Consider the following 20,186-nt stretch of genomic DNA (forward strand, 5'->3'; position numbering starts at 1 on the left):
TCCCTACAAACAATTTTCACTTCAAACACCCCAAAAGATACAAAAGCCCCCAGGGACTGGTGAATTCTTAGCAGGAGCACAGCACAAGGGGCCTGGCCCTGGGGCTGTGAACACTCGCCTCCCCTGCCACAGCCAGGGGCCAAAGCTCTGGCACTGCCAGGACCTGCCCCCACCCACCAGGAACAATCCCCCGGGACCTGCCCCCACCCACCAGGAACAATCCCCCGGGACCCCGGAGCAGCAGGAGCACCAGCCCAGCTGCACGTCCCAGGGCTGCACTAACACCCCTGGCTGCACCTCAACATACTCTTCCCATTTTTAAGAATTACTAAGACAGACTTATTTTAGAATCATAGAATTGTTTTGGTTGGAAAAGGCCTTAAAGATCCTCAAGTCCAACCATTTTCCTGCAGGACTTGTGTGCAGGTAAGACAACTGCAAATTCTCACACAAAGCCCAGATAACGTAGCTCATACGCCTTGTCCTAAGGGGAGCCTAAAGCCTGTGTTGGCTTGCAGACCACGTACCTGCAGAGAATTGCTCACTTTCATTCTCCAAGCTGCCAGTGCAAATTCCTGAAGTGATTCAACAGCACCCGGTGCTGCGGGAGACATCAGCAACAGATGGATTGTCACAAAAGCATGACACGGCGCCAAACAATCCGCATAGGTGGGTGTTCCAGGTGTGGCTGGGAGCTCCTGTCCCGACAGGCGAGTCACACCAGGGTTTGTCACCAGGGCTTCCCCTCCAGCCGGTGCCGGAGGCCGCAGGTCCCGGGCCCCAGCCCGCAGCGTCCTGCGGTGCCCTCGGGGGTCCTTGCGGCTCCCCTCGCCTGACGGCGGGATGCGGGCGGCCCACCCCTCACGCCCGCCGGCCGAGGAGCGCGGCGCTGCCGGGGGAGCCCCCGGGCGGGCGGAGCCGCCCCCGCTCCCCCCGCTTCAGGCGGAGCCGCCGCCGGGCTCTGCCCCCCGCCCCGGCCGCCCCCGCGTCCGCCGCGTCGCCCTGGAGACGGTGCCGCGGGCGGGCGGGACACGGAGCGCGGGACGGGCGGACCCCCCGGCCCGGCCCGGCGGGAGCGGACAGCGCCGCTGCGGGACCCCCGGTGAGAGCCGCCCCCCGGCACCCAGCGGGTCCCGGCCCCGCACCCACCCGGTCACCTGCAGAACTGCGGGAAAGAGCCCGGGGGAGCGGGCGGGAGGGTCCCCCGGGCCAACCCCACCAACTGCTCGGGTTCTTCATTAAATACACTTGGAAAATCCTCCTCCATCAGCGTAGTTAGGAGCAGCTGCGATGAAGTCATTGCTAGGGCTAATGGGTGGGTTTGCGTCTGCAGGAAAATGGAAACACCGGACACCGTCGAACCCGTCGCAATGCAGGAGCTGCCGGGCGGCTCGGGGCCGGGGCAGGCAGGGGCCGGCTGGCTTCCTGGGCACGCCGACAGAGAGTCAAGTAAGAAACAGCTTTATTCAAGAAAGAGGTTGCACACTGGCGTGTGTCACTGGGACTGCCTCGTACCCCGGTGTCTTTCAGAAGACGTGTGACTTCCCCATTTCCAGAGATGCTTTAGCAAAGTGGCAGCAGCCCCAGGAGCAGCCCCCAGGAGCCTCCTCTGTGCTCCCCGGTTAACCTCTCTGCAGAGCTGCTCCTAAACGAACCTCTGGGCCCCTGCAGGGTGCGGGGAGGCTCTGCCAGGCAGCAGGCGTGGGTATGCTCTGCAGAATACTGTATTCCTGTGAGAGGTCCTGGGAAAGGGGGAGATGAAAACACACCAACCCCTTTTTCTTCTCCTGCCCAGCTGAGTCATGGCAGCACATGAGAGAGTAACCAGCTCCTTCCCTCGCCCACTGCAGTTCAGCCAAGCCCCCCAGCACACAGCCTACTGGTGGGAGTTGCTGCCTGAGCCCGTCCCTCGTAAGCACATGGAACAGCCTTTGTGCTTAGTTTTCAGTGCCAGGCAGCTCTCCTCTGTAGGAGAACATCTCCCACATCTGATGTGCCTCTGAGAGCCAGAAGAGTGATCTGGGCCACAAGACACAGCTCACACGCTGACCGTGCAGATCCACCCCAATAGGAAGGGGACGGGCTCAGCCCAGGACAGACCAACAGCACCCTCTTCTAGCCTTGGGGGCTGTTTGTTTGGACATGCACTGTGGATGTGTTTGCAGAAGAAAAACATTGTAGTTTAGGTGCAGCTTCACAAATCCTTGGGATGGCTGTTGCTGTAATGATTGAAGTATAGAATGACCAAATTTGTGCCAGCAGCACTCCCTTAAGTCACTTTTTGGGTGGGCTTTACAATCAGTTACTCTCCGTGACACAGCCTGACTGTAGGGGGTCATCACTACACATCTACAATTTAAAAAAACAAAATTCAAGTAAACCAGCAGCCACATCCATTCAGCCTGCCCAGAGTTTCGTTTGGCTGAGTATTTTCTGGAAAGCAGAACAAGGTTACTTAGAAGGGCACGACAAACTGGGTGGCAACAAGGGAAACTGCAATTCAAGATTAAAATAACTAGGTCTGTGTCTAGTTTGCCTGGAGGGGAGGCTGTGGCAGTTGGCATGTCCCTGTTCACACAGAGGGTGACATGCAGGGACAGCACACAGCTGTGACCTGAGGCACCTGGATGTTTGCAGCATTGCCCACCAAGAGGGAACCTGGGGCTGCTGAGGGCAGGGATAGACACCTGCTCATCTGAGAGGTTTCCTGTCACCCCACAGGCCAAAACCCCCTTCCTTGCACTCACTTGGAAATGAGAAAAAACCTTCAGTCTCTGCAGCTTTTTCCTTTTAGGACAAGAGAGGCTGGAAATACTCTAGAGGATAATGCAGTATTAGGTTAGTGCTACAAACCACTGACCCTAGGCAATGAGCCATCTCCGTGGCTTCAGTGGGACAGTTTTGTAGAGCCCTGATCCAGTGTCAGTGCCTGGTTCCAGTCCCCCAAGCGTCTGGGGAGGGGTTACACGCAGATGCTGGGTTACACGCTTCTACAGGAGAAGAACCAAGCCTGGCAAGAAGGTCCTGGGCAGCTGATGTGGCTGGGGAGAAAAGGCTGGCACACTGCAAAAGGAACAAACCAAATGTGTCTGGGAGATAAGCTGAGAACACAGCCCTGCTGCTCTGTCATTCTCCTTATCGCTGTCACTTGCAGCCCTGTCGGAAGAGCTCAGCAGCTTGGATGTTCTGTGTGACATGGAGGTAAGGGCTCACCCAGGCTGCGTATCTACGTCTTGTGCCTCATGGCTTTACCCCTGAACAAAGACATGACTCCACCTTGCTTTTGGCGTTTCCCAGGCCGAGCTGGAAGCAGCGTTTGTGGAGCTGCTGGGGCCGTTGCTGCGCTCGCTGCCGCTGGGCCCGCCCGCCCTGCTGGCCTTCCGAGCCGAGTCTGCGCGGGGACACCCGGAGACCCCGGTCAGTGCGGGTGACCCTGCCGTGTGGCTCTTGTTCAGCCCAATCCCTGTGATTCTCACGTAGGAGAAATAAAAACAATGCCCTCTGGCAAGCCAGTGCAGGACCCCCTTTCTGAAAGGGGTTTCCTTCGTGAGGCGGCTGAGACCATGTTGGTTGTGCGCACTGGAACAGCAAGAGGCTGTGCAACTCCTCTCCCCACCACTGCATCTTATGTTGAGACTTTCCTAGCAGATTTTGCCCTTTGGCTAAAGCAGAGATACACAATTTATATAAATAAATCTAGTACCCATCCTCAAAATATATCCTGCAGCAGCTGGGATTTGCATCTGGTGAAAAATGCTCAGCTCTTTTGTCAACCAGTCTGCTGGTGGTTCCTCAGGAAATTCCCCACAGGTTTTCCTGTGATCAACAACACAACACTTTTTTCCCCAAAGCCCCAGGCAATGTATTTGAAAGGCTTAATGCATCAGAGTGCTCAGCTGCAGCCTTCTGCATGCACTGAAGGTTTCCCTTGGAAGGAATGGGTCTCGTGAACACTACAGTCACTCCATTTCTTTGAGGGTTTTAATCTACTTACTGCAGATTAGGAGGTTTTTTGGTGGCTTCCTGAACTGCATGTTTTGGGTTAAATTGTTCCAAAACACCACAGGCACAGATCTGGTTTAGCTGCTCTTACACACTTTATAACATTGTCTTCCTGTCCTCCCAGTGTCCTCTCTCCCCACCTGCACTGCAGCCAGAGGAGGAGTGTGCCCCGAGGTGTGAGTACTGTGGCAGCCTGCTGCGGCCCTTCCCGCTCTCCGAAAACACTTCCCAAGAGGATTACGGATCAGTGAGCTGTGGGAAAGAGGGGCAGAGGTTTGCTGTGGGAAGGCCCTCTCTCCTGGCACTGCTCTTCTGCCTTTCAGAAGTTCTGCTGCGAGCGCAATCGAGAGCTCTACGAGTTCATCCTAGAGCAGAGGAGGAAGCAGGAGGACGCCCGGCGCGCTCTTGCTGCCGTCAGTGCCCAGGGAGCACAGAGAGCATGGAGAGCACAGGGAGCACAGGAAGCACAGGGAGCACAGGGCCCCACAGCTGACAAGAAGCTGTCCAAGGAGAAGGCATCCCACAGGTAACATGGAATGACTGTGGGGAGAACAGGGACCAGGGCTGTGCAAGGAACAAAGGGACACTCCACAGGGAAAAGGAGTGTTAAGAAAATTAAGCTGCAGGGAGCGAAAGCTGAAAAAAAATTGCTTTCGGCAGCACAAGTTCATATTCTAACTGGACCCTCCTGGCTCTCCTCTTACCAGGCTGTGTTAGGAGGTGGTGAGGTATGTGCTCAGTAAAGCATTAATTCTAGTGCTGACAGACATAGTATCTAGAGACAGGGAGAGCCAAAACCATGATTGTGAATTTGCTGCATAAACTGCCACCTGCCTTTGGACGCCACTTTCCAGAGTCACAAGAACTCTGCGAGTTCAACTTCTGCTGGGCTGTTCAGCAGGAAGCCCAAGGCTTATCCAAGTACCTAAGCCTGTGGCACAGGCTTAAAGTAAACCAGCATATCTCGAAGTAAACCATGAGTATCCTTGAAGATCTTCTGCAGTGCAATGGTGCCAGTGCCTCATATTACATGCAGGGAGTAACCAAAGCCATGTTCAGACCCTGTCACATATAGAGGAGCCTACATATGAATACTGGTGAAAATGTTATTGGAGATTTGCTGTTTCCTTGATCTTGTGGGCTTCTCTTTTACATAAAAACATGATACAAAATCCATTACCATGTTTAGCTCTGCTGTCAGTACAGTTGATGTCATTGCAATAGCAGCCTGTACACTGACAGCTCTGTCTGGGAGCAACTCCTTTTTCCTGAGATATCCCTATTTTGGTGATATTCTATTGCTTCTAACTGTTATTTGCAGTTACATGAGTGGCAAGAAAAAAACAGGTTCAGAAACTTGTGTTCCTATGGTAAGGAAATCCAGTACTCTTAGCTTTCGAAACAGGGTATGAAATGCATATCAGGAATGTTTTCATTTTCCAGGCAGCAGGAGAGACCAACAGCCAAACCGTTACCAGCTTTCCCAGCAGCAGAGCCCAAAAGCGTAGCCAAATGTGAGTTTGCCTTTCCTTATGTATTTATTTGTCTATTTATTGCAACAATTAATTAAAAATGGAATTTTTTGTCACTAACGCTTTCTAATCGAACAGAATGTACAGAGTGACATGAGTTCATTGTCAAGTGCACAATCCCATTAAAATAGATACTGCCAGATTAAATAATTCCTCTCATGAAAAACCAAAAGCAGTTACATTCCCCCTGCACAGAGAAGATCTCCTGCTGTGGCTCTCAGTATTTATGTCTGAAGGATTCGGTTGAGATGCACAGAAACTGACCTTAGAGAACAGTAATTTGGCAAAGTCAAACCCTGGAACGGTAGGAACTGCCAGAAGTAGGCTGATCAACATTTTGCCTGATGAGGTTACTATTCCATGAATTCCCATAGGCTGTGGATGACTGAGCAGCCCTTTGTATCTAGCTACAAAATTAAAGGCGTTTTGACTAAGAACAGATTGCTAAACACTAGATTGCTAAAATGGGCATATTTTCACAGAGGATGGCAGAGCACTGAGGCTTTGGTGGCACCAGGGATTTCAGATCCTCCAGAGCACGGAGCTATGAATGTTATCCCAAAAAGTCATTCTTCACTCACACGGATGTGTACATATTAACCCCTGAGAAAACCTGCATTTTTTCTCATAATCCTCTTCTCTGAAATAGCTGAACACTTTGGACCATCCTTGTTAGATAGAAAATGCCCCGAGACAGACTCCCAGGATGGAGCACGTCACCCAGGCATTCCGGCTCCCCCAGCCTCCCCGCCGAGGAGCCAGGCCGGGCTCGCAGCCCAGCCCAGCCCGCAGCTCGGCCCTCCCTTGGCTCCCCAGGTCCGAACTCACCCGGCACCATCTCCTACCTGCTGTCCCAGGAGCCCCCGGCGCCCGGGGGCCGGACGCTGCCGCCCGGCGCCAGCGCCGCGGGTCCCGCCGAGGAGCCCGAGTCCCCCGGCATCACCTGCTGTGACTTCAGCCCCCGGGCTGCACAGGCAAGGCAGGAGCTGCTGCCCCGGGCTGTGCCGGGCCCTGGCTCCTCACAGCTGGGCCTGGCACCCGCCTCCCGGGGCAGCTGGGGCAGGGCGGCTCCCGCCCGTCCTCATGTTCCTTTTCCGATCAGGCAGTGAAGAACGAATTGTTGGAAAAATACTACAAACACGGAGGGAAATTCCTCACCATGCTTCCGGATGGAACATCACAGCTGTTGTATCCTTCATGGGGTTCGTTTGCCTATGTTAGTTCAGGGTTGTAACTAGTTTTACCTGTGTCGTAGTCTGCTCTCTCACCAAATAACCTGCTCCCGGCTGCTCACACACACCTTCACAGCCTGAAGAAAAGCAGGAGCGAAACCACTGAGCAAGCTCTTGGGCTGAAGCTTTTCAGCTCAGCCTGTGGCTTCAGGGAAGGACGGGCACTCATGTCTCTAATACCCAGCTTAAGGAAAGTGGTAGCCTCTCGTTCAACCTGCTCCCAAGCTCTGGCCACCCATGGAAGGCGCTGCTGGCCGCGCTCAGCCCCGTCCTTCCCCAGGGGAAAACCAGCACCATGACACGGGTCTGTCCTGCAGGCAGGAGTCCCAAAGAGGTGCATGGACAGACTGAAATCACCAGTGGAACTGAGAGCTGTTTGAATAAATAAAACTGGCAGTTTCACCAAAGGACCCCACAGCTCTCAGGCTGCCTTTGCCCTTATTTAAGCCATAACATTTTACATCACCCACATTATTTGTCCTTACTGTGGCTGACTTCTTCCTGACCCAGGGTGTATGAAAATGTATCTGGGCTCTGCCACCAAAGCAGAAGGGCTTCAGACCATTGCTCTGCCCTGCCCTCAGGCCGCCTTTGTCCCAGGGATGCTGCCGCGGTGGCAAGTGGCAGAGAGCCATCAACACATGCACTCACAGGAGCAGCTCTTGAGGGAAGGAAACCCCAGTGAGACACAAAATCCCTGCTGGTTGGATACATTCAAGTCCAGTGTCTGAGGCAAGGGCCTCTTTTTTTCCCCCCAGCTATTTGTTTTCTTGGTTTTTTTCTCTAGGAGAATAATACCTGCCCCTATTTTCCCTGCTCTAATCCAAGTTGAGTACTTTGATCACTTCACTTTGCTATTAATTGTAGGTGTTGTCCAAGGATGTATCTTTTGTCGCAAGCCAGTACCGGGGCTACCGGCTGTCAGGATACTTTTGCGACTTATTTTAAAATAAACTTGCTAAGCAGTCCGGGTCACTGGCTAGAAAACAACAAAAATGTATTCTGTATCTCTAACTGCTCTTCTGTCAGCATATACAGAATACTTCAGTGTAGGAGCAAAGCCCTGGCAGCATCCCAGGCCAGACTGGCAGCACAGGTGAGCTGGTAATACACCAATTTAAATAAAACACCAAAGCAGTGCTCTGAAATACTTAGAATGTAGTAACAGACCAAGCAGGCAAAGAAAGCAGTTATGCACACCTTACCCGACGACAGCTATCCCTCTGGAAACCTGGCAATCATCGTTGTGCGAGAGAAACACCATCTTGCTTGCATAGTACAGGCAGACAAGGCGAGTGAGGCTGAAATACAGGCAGTGTTCCTGTCCAGCGGCAGCAGCACGTGCTACCACCCGCACGGATCCGTCTGGTACGTCCACCTTGGTCAGAGCAGCATGGATCTCCACTGTGCATTTTTTATTCCAAGGGTCATAAAGGGTATTTTTAACAGCATTCAAGTTAAAAGACAAGTGGAGCAGGTTGTGGGCCCTACTTTGGGTGCCTCCTGGAGAGGGAGGGCTAGCACAGCTGGGTCCTGAGATGGGGGCTAGACCCTGAATGAGCTGTGCCCCAGTCCTGTCCCTCTGGGCAACAGGGGACATCGGCCATGGGAGCTGAGCTTTGATTTTCCTTTCTTGTAGGATAAACATGAATATTCAGGGCGGGCAGTATTTGGACCAAGCAGGCAGCAGGGTGAGAAGGTGGACGTGGCCGAACAGCCTCACATCACCAGGACCCCACGTCCCACTGAGCCCCATCTTCATCTCCCTGAACCAGTACGTGGGGGTCAGGATCCTGGGCCAGGACAAGATCACCGTTTCCTTCCTTGCCATGGGACAACAAGCAAAATTCAACGTGGGAACCAAAGTGCAGGTATTTCTCAAGCACACAGGCAGCTCCACACAAAGCCACTTCCCACAGCGGGAGCGGGGTGGCCAGGGGAGCTCCCATCCCTGGGGAAGCAAGCTCATCCCTCTGTGGGGGCCCCTGCCTTGCCCCACGGTGCAGCCCCCCAGACCAGCAAACAGTGGCAGTGCACCTGTGCTCAGTCCCACGCAGACAGGGCCACACCAGTCCTGGCTCTCTGCAAGGGGCTGCAGTGTGGGAAGCATGGCCGGGTGGGTCCCTGGCCGCATCCCCAAGGGTCACCCTGGCTCTGTGGCGGGGAGCAGAGCCACAGTCCATGTGGGCAGGGTGTGTGGCAGCTCCCTTCCCCCATGGGCTCCATCCAGAGGGTGGGGCTTGCCCTGTCCCGTGCTGCTCTGGCTCTCCTGACACCCCTCCCCTCCACAGGTGGGCGAGGTCAGCCGGCTGCTGCCCCCCGCCCGGCCCGGGGAAGATGAGCTGCTGCTGCTCGCCCTCAGGGTGAGGATCCTGTGGCTCTTTGACAGACTGCGTGGATGCCTCAGCTTCCCTTCTAATGAGCAACGGGACAAAATTAAGCCTCCAGGATACCTTACCAGACTGACTTTAAAGATCTTGCAGCTTTGCACGAGTTCTGACATAAGTGATGAGCTACACAGCTGGGTCAGGGCGATAGTAAATGCTCCAGTCTGACCAGCCCGTGCGTCAGTGCCTCACTCCCAAGCAACCTCTCTGCTGTCTCCTGGCAGAAACCAATCCAGGCTGAAAGTCATTTCAGCCTGTGGCTGTGGCAGAAAGACAAAAGCAAACAGAGCCCAGCTAAGTCACAGCCTGTGACAGGTGCACGGGGGTTTGCTCAGAAGTCACCTGCACAGGTGCGGTGAGCGTGGACCAGCAGCTGGACCTGTCGCAGGTACTAGACACGGCTGGTCCCCAAAAAGCCCAGTTTGTCCCAGGCAGTGAAAGGTCACTGTCCTGGTGATGTCTGTGCGGATGCTGGGGACAGAGGCTGCTGGGACAGCCTGCAAAGCAGGTGGATGAGGTGCAGCCCCTGGCAGCAGCTCAGGGGCAGTGGTGCCATGCCAAGCCTCTGCTGTACCAGGCACTGGTGCTTCCCTCCCGGGGTGGGTCAGGTGGCCATGGGAGCAGCATGGGTGGATGTGGTGGGCATGGACCCCTCATGAACTGGGTGCTGCAGGCTGGCCCCCAGCCCTGCTCCCAATGGTTTGGATGTTTGAGGCCAGGGGCTTCACCTGGCCCTTTGTCCTGCACCTGAGCAGCTTTGCAAGGTGGCTCCGGATGTCTTTGCTGTACAGGGCATAGATGAGAGGGTTGATGAAGGAGTTGGTCTCGCCCAACAGGAACAAGGCGTCCTTGAGCGGGCTGGCCAGGCTGCAGGAGCTGCAGGCAGCCTGCACGATGCCCCCCACCAGGTAGGGGCCCCAGGAGAGGCTGAAGCCAACCAGGATGAGCAGTACAGTCCGCAACGCCTTGAAGCGCGGCCGGCGGGTGTGCTGGAGCCGCGCGTGCTGCCGGCAGGCGACACTGCCCACCCAGACGTGCAGGCCCACCAGCACCAGCAGGGACGGGGCAAAGACGCCGAAGCAGAGGGTGTAGAGGTACTCGCTCTTGGCCACATACAGGAGCCCGCAGTAACCCGTGTAGTTGCCTTGCTGGAGGGAGGGCAGGATCAGAGGCAAGTGCCCAAAAAGGAGGGAGAGAATCCAGAGGACAACCAGGGAGAGGACCAGGGGTGTTCTCCTCAGGAGGGTGGGATAGGAGAGTGGCAGCATCACCGCCAGGTACCTGTCCAGGGAGATGAGGAGCAGGGTCAGGATGGAGCCGATGCAAGGTGTCATGCTCATGGCCACGTGCAGCAGGCAGAAGGACTTGCTGTGGCTAAAGCCCCCATCAAGGATGTCATCCAGCGCCTCGGGGATGCACATCACGCCCACCAGCAGGTCGGCGGTGGCCAGGTTGAGTATGTAGGCATAGCTGGTGCTTGGCTGCTTCCTCATCAGCTGGCAGACGGCCACCATCACCAGCAGGTTGGCTGGGAGGATGAGGCAGCTCAGGAGGGAGTGCAGCACTGCACACAGGAGCTTGACCATCTTCCCTGGCAAGGAGGGTGGAAAGAGATGCCCAAAAAAAGTTGGTCCCAGCGTGGAAAAATGCCAACCTGAGGTGACCTGTAGCTGAGCTGAGGGATGGGACAGAAGTGCCTCAGACCTTCCAGCTGCAGACTGAGGCCAGGAGTGCCCAAGTCAGTCCTTTAAGGGACACTTTGTCCATGCAGGAGACCTCTGGAACCTTCCCAGCTGCTGTGTGTCGCTGATGGCTTTTCCAGGGCCTTTGCCCTCTCTCCTACCATCCGATTTTGCCTGCAGGGATGCTCCAAGATACAGATCGAGAGTCCCCTCCTGCACTCAGCCGGAGCACTGCAGTGCCCCACGGCTGGCAGCCCCGAGCTCCGCTCCTTATGGCAGCTTCACCAAACAAAGCCCAGGAGCAGCCTGCGGGACGGGGATGCGCCCAGAGCTCCTCGGAGCGCTCCTCCCAGCCAGCACCGCCCCCGCCCCGCACCGCGCGGGGACAACCCCGCTCCTCGGGCACTGCCTCCTGGAACGGGGGTGCGGGGCCACGGGAACACGGGCTGTGCCGGGACACCTCGCCGCCTCCAGCCCAGGGAAAGGGGGAACCCATTTTGCACACAGGTAAAATCAACCAAGTGCTCAAACAGGGTTTTTTTAGATAAACAGGTATTTGCACCTTCATTTCAGAATTAGGGAGACTCATTCAGGATTACTGAGTACACAGAAAGCAGAGGGGCCCAGAAAGCCCCATGCTGGGTATCCCTGGAGGCTGGGAGCTGGAGGGTGAATGGCAAGGAGCATGTGCTCCATCAGGCACTGCTGGAGGCTCCCGAGCTCAGGACACCTGTGAGCCCCAACCCCCCAGCTGGGCTGAAGCTTAACTTTTGGAAGCACCCATTTCAGACCAGAACAGTTCTCCTGGTTGAAGCACCACAAACACTGAGCCATCAGCTGGCATTTGGCAACTGGTTTATAGGAAGGCTGGAAGGTTTCACTGTCTTTAATGACCATCAAGGTTCTTTATTTCCATTTTATTGTTCTGTTTTTCCATTTGGAAGTGCTCTATGAACAGCAACCATGGGGCTTGGCCCAGCACATAAAAACAACCCTGCTCAGTGCACCTGACAACCCAGAGCAATTAAAGACATGAAAAAAACAGCCCGTGTCCTGCCACAGAAAAAGCTTCCGGTGCACTTAAGGGACATCAGCAAAGGTTCTCACACACACAACTCCAACACACCCATAAACCATCTCGCTCAGATGGAAGAGGAACAGTGGGGGCAGCAAGCAGATCCTGGTCACTCGGGTGACGCTGCCAACAACTCATGGAAACTCAGCCTTGCAAAACATCTGTGCATGGGATTCCTGTCTGATTTGTCTGAGGTACATAATTAATGAGAAACTAAATCTGAAAATCTTGGTTCATCTAGAGAAGGCATGAATTGCCTAGAGATTCTTTCAGCACAGGGTCACAGCAGCCTTGAGGCCCTTGTGTGTTTGATGGTTGGGATGAGTAACACCTTCATTAACTAGGATCAACTTTTCCCTCAGGTGGGTGAGAACTGTGGTTACCCAGAACATTTCCAACATCAGTCCCTAAAGGCCTGGGGAGGGACAACTCCTACAAACTCTAGACAGCTGCCTTTGTCAATGGCAGATTCCCTTCCCCATCTGATATACTGTCCCACCAGAAGAACAACCCTCCCTCACCTCCCCATCCAGTAATGTTTGATAACAAGGACCCAGGAAGAACTTTAGCTAGTTTACACAGGGAGTGAAACCCTGGAGCAGCAACTGGATTGAGGCAAATGCTGCCAGGACTGAGCCTCCCCACAGGGCCTCTGCCTGGAGCACGCTAGTCAGGAGATAAATGGTGCAGAGGAACTGCACGCTGCAGCTCACCCCCACAAGAGAAGCCAACCAGAGGAAAATTCCCAGCCCTGGCAAGAGAAGGGCACCTGAGGCCTGGCTCTACCCCAGCAACCTCCCCTGGGCAAATGGCACCTGAAGGCTCAGGGAGCAGGACCTGGGCAGGTGCCCGGGGCACGCCGCGGCTCTGCCGGGGACACCCGCCTGCCAGGGCCTCAAACAAGACAGACACAAGGTGAGTGACTTGGGAAAGTAGGCTTTTTATGCATTTTTTCAATTACAACTCTAAGAATATCCATCAGTGACTTAAACAAGGTACTTCACACGGTAGATGAGAACTCTTTATTTAAATTAACTTTCTTGGTTTCTGCTTAGGACAGTAGGAAGGCCCAGCTTGTCATCTCTTCAGAATGGTCAAGGACAAACCCCTCGGGGTTGGCCAACACAATTGAAAGAGCAGCTGATCTTAATTTTTACTGAAGTCACAAAATGATGTAACTACTCTGCATATAATTTTGTTTATATAATTTAGTATATAATGCACTGTTCAACTCTGCCATATATTTTGAAAAATATACAAACCTGCTTTAACCACATTAGGGATATTTGACAGACAGCTGTCAACTACTTAACAGTTTAAGATGATATCAGACACTCCTAGAACTTCCTGTTAAACTACAAAAAGAACACAAATTCATATAAAATACAACAGATTAAACAAACTTTTTTTTTTCTGAGGAAAAAATAGATAACTCAATCTGCCATCGTGTGAAACATGAATATAAAATAAGTTACAATTAGTAATGCCTGCATTGCTGAGCTATGAACTGGTCAGATGACATCTTAAAAAAACTATACAGTATTATTGCACTCCATGACTGTGCAGTATCTGGAACAGCCAGCACTGAAAGGGGTCTGGCATTAAGTTTATTTTCAGGAGGCAGAGCACGGCAGCCAGGGAAGCATCCAGTCTGCACCAACAGCTTGCTGTCTTCAGTACAGGCCTTCATGGGTCTGCGCCGCGCTGCCTTGAACACGCTTAGTGCCTGCGGGGAGACGTGCGTTAGGGCGGCAGCAGCTCGAGCGGCAGGAGCCTTCTGCAGCACAGCAAGGTACCAGGAGGGACCATGGGCTCAGAGTTTTGAAAGCCCTGGGTGACAGGGGAATTGGTTTGTCATAAAATGAATGAGCATGGATGCTCCCAACAGCCAAGGTGTCTGCAAGAGGTTAAAGCAGCGCAGGACACAGATGGGAGCAAGGAAACGTTCTGCTTTCCAGGGTATGCAATTCAACCAGGTTACAAGTTAAAGAGAAATCCTCTGTGCAGACTATTGTAAGGCGTGTGATGCAGGGTCTTCTGATCACTGCACAATACAGATCACTAGCTTAAGGCCTTCTGCACCCAGTAACACAGCTTTTCCTGCCCAAAGGAATGGCAGGTTCCACTTCTGAAACAGGCAAGCAAAGCCCAAACCAACACCTCCTGCCAAAGCAGTTATCTGTAAAATCATGTGTGTCAACAAGAGGTCATGGATTAAAACTGGAGGGAGATTTAGGTTAGACATTAGGAAGACATTACTTGCTGTAAGGGTGGTGAAACACTGGAACATGCTGTCCAGAGAAGCTGTGGCTGCCCCATCCCTGGCAGTGTTGAAGGGCAGGTTGGATGGGGCTTGGAGCAGTCTGGGCTGGTGGGAGGTGTCCCTGCCCATGCAGGGGGTTGGAACGAGGTGGTCTTTAAGGTCCCTTTCCAACCCAAACCATTCTATGATTCTATCAACTTACTTTATGTCACAAGAGCTTGTTCGCCAGTAAATCACTTAAACAAATACAGGTTAAACGTTAAATCAGCAACATGCAGAGTCAACAGACATCTGGTGCCTGGAGCAAGACTTACAAGAAGTTTCAGTGCTGATCGATGGGGCTATGATCGATGATGGGGCATGGACTCCATGTGCACATTGAGCTTCATTTCGTTATCAAGAATTTGTACAAGCTGCTGCATGGAAGGAAGATGGCCAGACTCCAGCTTAGACCACACTGGAACATCTACCCAAGAACACGTGGAGAAAAACACCGTTACACTGACAAAGTCAGAAGACATGTAGGGCTCATTTCAAGAAAAGAATGACAATATCTAGGAAGCCATGCAAGTTGGTGCTATTTTATAGTGAGGAAAATACCTGGATCAACAACACTTCAAACATCTGGCTATACTGAAGCCCACTCAAGAGTCTAATGCTTCCATGTAGAAGTATGTTACATGGATTTAGAGGTTCAAAATACTCCTTGACAGAATGGCTAAAGTTAGATCAGTGAGTGGCAGAAGAGCACACCCAGTTTTTAAACCATCGCTTTGAAACTTGGAGGTCTCATTACTCTTCATCTCATTCTGCCCAACACGTGAGGGTGACCCTCAAAAGCTCTGCTTACCAAGATCTGCCTTGGAAGGGACCACCCAGAGTAGCTGCAACTGTTGTTTTCCCCACAGAAAAAGAAAAGGCAGCACAGTGCATGAACACTTCAGGGTAAACACAACCTTTGTTTCTGATGTTGACCAATACTTACACCCTCAAACAACTCTCACTGCTGTAGCACTTCATGAACCCACACAGACAAACACAACTGCTGTCATCTACATCAGACAAAACCCAGGCTGGAGCCACGTTGCCACAACACACAAACCAGAAACTTCCCCAAGTCAGGATGTAGCTGCTCAGCCCCGGGAAGGCTCTGCTGCCAGTTCCAACCTCAGATCTGGGACTAGAAGGGCATGGAGTTCAGCTACTTTGATGCAATGCAGTCAGCCTTCAAGAGGTTCTGCAGTCTGTGACCTGACTGAGAAACTGCTGTACTGAAATGCATCCTGCACAGTCATGTACAGAGGTTATAAAGCACAGAGCCACATTACACATTGGAAGGTTCTCTACTCCATCAAGTTTACATACACTTTATACCATTATTTGAAGGCAGAAGGTCCACACTCTTAACCTGAAAAATCAAGTGTTGCTGCTGACTGGTACTGAAAATCTGGGAACAGCAATGAATTTAATAGGATTCCCAGGCTTTTAAACCACATTACAAAGCAGAACAGGGAAAGCATCTAATTAACTGGAGAGCAGTTAATCATCTGTAGATCATTTCTTACTTAATGCACATCACATGGAAAGGAAGAACATAATACAGTCACTTCAAGTGACCATGCAAGCCTCTGAGCATGTTTTTACAAAGCCATTCTGAAATGTTACTGACATCTGCATAAACTGCTTTATAAGACCTCTATGATTTTCATTATTTGATGATACATAACATCTGAAGTTTCAAAATGGATGGCAATTACCACACACCACCACATTCTGAAACACAGCACATTTGCTAACACAAAAGCTTTCCCAAAGCCGTGTGCACACACAGCACAACGTGATTCCCTCAGCTCCCACTCACCATTCAAAGTGATTTCAAACGCCCCTGTTGACATACACTGGTTCTCAATCATGTTGCTCAGGAAGAAGACCATCATGCAAGCATAAACCTGGAATAGAACAGAGACTCTCAGACACTTCAGTTGTCTGAGCCATAGCTTGTTTTATTCCCTCTTAATAAGCACAGAAGTTCTTAAGTGTCATTGAACTCCCCCTGCACTTCATCAAGCAATCTTCCAACCACACAGACATCTTCCTCTCCTCTTTTTTATGAAGACTGTGCACTCCCTTCCCTAGACTGTCCAGCAGAATAAATCTGGAATAAGGTTACTATAAATCCAAGTAGAACAGTATTAATCTGTTAGCACATCAGTGCTGACTCACAGGGATATTCATCCCACAAGGCACAGTCTGTCATGCCCAAGTGTGTGCTGCAAAAACACCCACACCGTTTCTACTTGATTTTTCAAACCACCACCTAATTGCATGCCCAATCTAATGAGTCTGGTGAAAGCAACTGCAAAGTAGCTATCATGTAACAGAAGAAAGAAGCTGTAATTTTAACACCAACGATACTGGCTGGAAACTCTACTCTTGAGCCCTAAAAAATAACTAAGAAAATCTTCAATTATCTTTGACAGGGTCATTAACCCCAACTGTCCCTTTGCAGCACCACTGGCTTGGAAAAGACAGTGAGAATCAAATCTGGGTCTGTCAAAACCAGGAAGTACTGCTACCAGGAGTTACCTCACTACTGCAAAATTCTCAGGTGTGTTTAGTTACAGGAACCTGAAGGTTTGGTTAAGGCTGCAGTGTACAAAGTTAAATCAGCGAGCATTGTGAAGGACTCCCAGAGCACGCTCATGAAGTTGCTCTAAAACTGGTTTTTCAAAAGAAAAGAAGCAAGTATGCTGTTTACCTTATTTTCTTGGCCCCACTGCCAGATGCTTGGAGCTTGCATGCCAAAGAAAGCAAATGGATCCTTGCCAACGATTATTAAGCCTATTAATACCAGTTTGAAGACAGAGAGGAAGGATGCTACGTGCCTATCAAAAGACACACAAGTGAGTTAGAAGGTTCACAAGTATCACTTCACCACAACATAGCCATAACTCACCTATTTAGAAGAATTCTGACAGTGCACAACCAACTGTTTTAGAGGAAATACCAAACTTTTCCATTAGGTTACATTGCTGTAAAAAAACCCAACCAAAACAGCAACACACGTTAACAAACCCATGTGTCCCCAGCAGGACACCATTCCTGCACACCACCTACACAGGTTATTTTTTTTTTCCTAAGCAGACCTCAAACAGAAATTTGCTTTCAACTTATAGATGCCTCAACCGGACAACATATTCAGTTTCCTAGAGAAGATGTTCCATATTCTAGACAGGTTTAATAGACATGCACCACTTCCTCGTAAAGGAATTTTTCCAGCAGATGCAGAAAACATTCCAGTTCTTTGTAAGAATTTATCCTATAGCCTATAGCAAATGAATACTGAGGTATTCAATACTGTAGCACTTACCATTGTAATTAATGCAGTAATTAGGTCAATAAACAGTTCAGAAGCCACCACACGAACTACAGTGTCACTCTTTTAACATGTACACAATGGTTTGAATGACAGCAATAACATTATTTTTATTTTCCAAATCTCTTTGGGCTTCTCCCCAAAATGTAGCTCAGGACAACCTGTAGTCTCTCTGATGAGGTTAGCCCTTCCCTGATGTAAAAATAAACTCTTCCCTCCTCTGCAACCTGATCTGTCACTAAGTGCATAACACGGAGCAACAAACGTGAATTTGTTCAGATATATTGTGAAGGAAAGATGGAAAAATTTGCTGTGAAAACAGGTGAACTTACCAATTGTTTTAGGCTGAAACACAACAGACCTCATACAGATACCCAGATGGTAAGATCTGTGTGGAAAACTAAGGTAGGAAGGGAGAAAATAAACTAAAAGGTACTAAAGAAGGGAGAGGATTAACGAGCTTGTAGGTAAACGGAATGGGGGAAAAAAAACCTTAAATAATATTGAAAGGGGAAACTTAAGTGTAACTGCAGATCTTCACCACTGACCATGCTGACCTCAGATACTGGAAAAGACAGTCCTCCTAGTCGTTTGCTTACCTATATATAGGTTGAGGAAGGTAGTTCTCCCCTTCGATCCGGATGTCTGGGTACCGCTGGCTGATAACCCGCATGTACTCCTCAAACACCCGCCTGTATCCTCAGGAGACACTGAACAGACAGGGACTGTCACCAAAACTGGAGCACTGCACATCCACTGGCTGCTAACCTGCCGCGCCTGCGCTGCTCCTGCTCCACTCAGATTAAAATAAAACTAAAATTCAAGAGAAAACTGACCTCCGGCCAAGGCACACACCAGACCTGCTGACACTGGCCGGGCACTTGGGCTCACACAGGCTTGTTTTCATGTCCTAGCACTGGCACAACCCATCCATAAAGCCTCTCAGCAGGGAATTACTTGTTTCCCCATTAAAAGGCTATTAGGTTAGAAAGTCAGCAAAGTATCACCTTGCTCTGTGTCCAAAAAAGTTTCACAAAACCCAGTTTTAATTCCTCACTACTTAGGTTCAGTCTTTCCGGGACAGTCCCCAGACAGGTGACATCACCCTGGTTACTCCTGTGTACAGATGGCTGGACTAAGGACAGAAGCGTTAAACACCGCAGAGCTGCACCCTGGCTCACCAGCTGCCTCTGGACTGACACAAGAACCACCAGCCTCGGCTTTCCGCAGGAGAAATCACACCTTCTCCTTTCTCCCGAGCTTGGCAGGCCCGAGGGACGCACCCCGGGCCAGACCCGCTCCAGGAGCCCAGCGAATGTTCTGGGCGCAGGCGGCCGGGGCGGGGCAGCCAGGAGCACGCGGCGGCAGCGGCTGCGGGTGTCTTTTTTCCAAAAAACAAGCTGCGTGTGCTGGAACTACCTGACTCCTTCCCGCTCCCGCCTGGCCCTCTCCGCGCAGCAGACTGCACCAATAATGCTGCCAGAGATGAAGGGGCCCGATCTCCCTGCCAGCACTACAGTCATTACAAACATACGCCCCCCCCGCAGCCCTCGCTCGCGTCTCACGCGCCTCGGCCAGCGAGGCGCCTGGCCACGCATGAGGGAGCGGGAAGACACCGGCTGCACCGCGGGGCGCCATTTTCCCGGAGCCCCTTCCCAAGCGCTGCCGTGACAGCCGCGCTGGCCCAGCAGCCCGGGCCGGGCGGGCCCTGCGGCTCCGGGGAAGGTGATCGGCTCCGGCAAGGCCCGACCTCCCGCCGCGGCCCCGCTCCCGCTCCCGCCGGCCCCACCAGGCCCCGTTCCCGCCGCCTCGCCCGCGGGCCCGGCCGGCCCCTCCCCTCCAGCCCGCGGCCCAGGTGGGCTGCCCCAGGTGCTGCCCGCGGCCCGTCCCGCCCCGTCCCAGCCCGCCCCGGCCGCCGATGCCGGCTGCGGGAGAGCGGGGCGGCGGGGGCAGGGCCCGGGGCAGGCGCAGGCCCGGCCGGCGCCGCCATCTTGCCGGGCGCCCTCACCAGATCTGGAACTTGAGCAGCGGCCCGCCGGCGTAGGCCATGCGCAGCTTCTTGGCGGGCAGCCCGCCCGGCTGCGCCCCGCCGCCCGGCTGCGCCCCGCCGCGCCCCGCCAGCAGCGCCAGCAGCGCCAGCAGCGCCAGCCCCGCCAGCCGCCGCGCTCCCGCCGCCCGCATCGCGCCCGCAGCGTCACGGCGCAGCGCCCCGCCCCGCCCCGCCGCCTGACGGCACCGGCCCGCCCCGCCCCGCGCCCCGCCCCGCCGCCTGACGGCACCGGCCCGCCCCGCGCCGCCCCGCGCCCCGCCCCGCGGCACGGGGGGCCCGGCCCCGCCGCTAGCGACGGAGGCGGGAGCAGCCGCCCCGGGGAGCAGCCGCCCCGGGGAGCCAGGGCCCGGTCTCCTCACGTTACAGACTCGGCCCGCGCACCAAGAGAACTGAAGCGCGTTTCATTGTTAGGTGCTCTGTATCGATGTGCCGACATTGCACAGCGATCACACCTTTTACAAGAAAGCTACCCGACAGGTAAACTCCTCACCTGGCCCGCGGCAGGGAAAGGAGGCGGCAGAGGCTGCAGGTGACGTGCCCTGGGAGCAGAAGCGGCTGCCGGGACATTCCGGACCCGTCTGTGTCTG

At 53.0% G+C, this 20,186-nt stretch overlaps 3 protein-coding genes across 3 annotated transcripts; 1 reads left to right on the forward strand and 2 right to left on the reverse strand.

Moving 5' to 3' along the window:
• The first annotated feature begins 3,054 nt into the window (after positions 1–3,054).
• ERICH6 (glutamate rich 6) lies at positions 3,055–9,321 on the forward strand. The gene is made up of 10 exons (XM_051626466.1): positions 3,055–3,201; positions 3,298–3,417; positions 4,127–4,249; positions 4,326–4,528; positions 5,446–5,516; positions 6,351–6,508; positions 6,637–6,722; positions 7,982–8,134; positions 8,406–8,637; positions 9,058–9,321. The coding sequence occupies exons 1-10, from the start codon at positions 3,196–3,198 to the stop codon at positions 9,319–9,321; spliced, it is 1,416 nt and encodes a 471-aa protein (XP_051482426.1). The 5' UTR covers positions 3,055–3,195.
• A 485-nt stretch (positions 9,322–9,806) lies between these two features.
• On the reverse strand, positions 9,807–10,739 carry LOC127387816 (glucose-dependent insulinotropic receptor-like). The gene has a single exon (XM_051626604.1). The coding sequence runs from the start codon at positions 10,737–10,739 to the stop codon at positions 9,807–9,809; it is 933 nt and encodes a 310-aa protein (XP_051482564.1).
• Positions 10,740–12,830: 2,091 nt separating this feature from the next.
• On the reverse strand, positions 12,831–19,758 carry SELENOT (selenoprotein T). Its single transcript, XM_051626431.1, has 6 exons — positions 19,558–19,758; positions 18,149–18,259; positions 16,932–17,058; positions 16,035–16,122; positions 14,488–14,639; positions 12,831–13,636 (listed from the first exon to the last, which is right to left on the reverse strand). The coding sequence occupies exons 1-5, from the start codon at positions 19,728–19,730 to the stop codon at positions 14,515–14,517; spliced, it is 624 nt and encodes a 207-aa protein (XP_051482391.1). The 5' UTR covers positions 19,731–19,758; the 3' UTR covers positions 12,831–13,636; positions 14,488–14,514.
• Between the last annotated feature and the right edge of the window lie 428 nt (positions 19,759–20,186).

This window comes from Apus apus, chromosome 8 (assembly GCF_020740795.1).
Source record: "Apus apus isolate bApuApu2 chromosome 8, bApuApu2.pri.cur, whole genome shotgun sequence".
Taxonomy (NCBI): domain Eukaryota; kingdom Metazoa; phylum Chordata; class Aves; order Apodiformes; family Apodidae; genus Apus; species Apus apus.

What these genes read in the sequence shown, in the direction of transcription:
- ERICH6 (XM_051626466.1), top strand. An exon ending in GCCCAAAAGCGTAGCCAAAT is followed by an intron (nt 5,517 to 6,350) that starts GTGAGTTTGCCT and finishes TTGGCTCCCCAG; the next exon opens with GTCCGAACTCACCCGGCACC. An exon ending in GATGGAACATCACAGCTGTT is followed by an intron (nt 6,723 to 7,981) that starts GTATCCTTCATG and finishes ACCCGACGACAG; the next exon opens with CTATCCCTCTGGAAACCTGG.
- LOC127387816 (XM_051626604.1), bottom strand. Translation starts at nt 10,739, where the DNA reads ATGGTCAAGCTCCTGTGTGCAGTGCTGCACTCCCTCCTGAGCTGCCTC.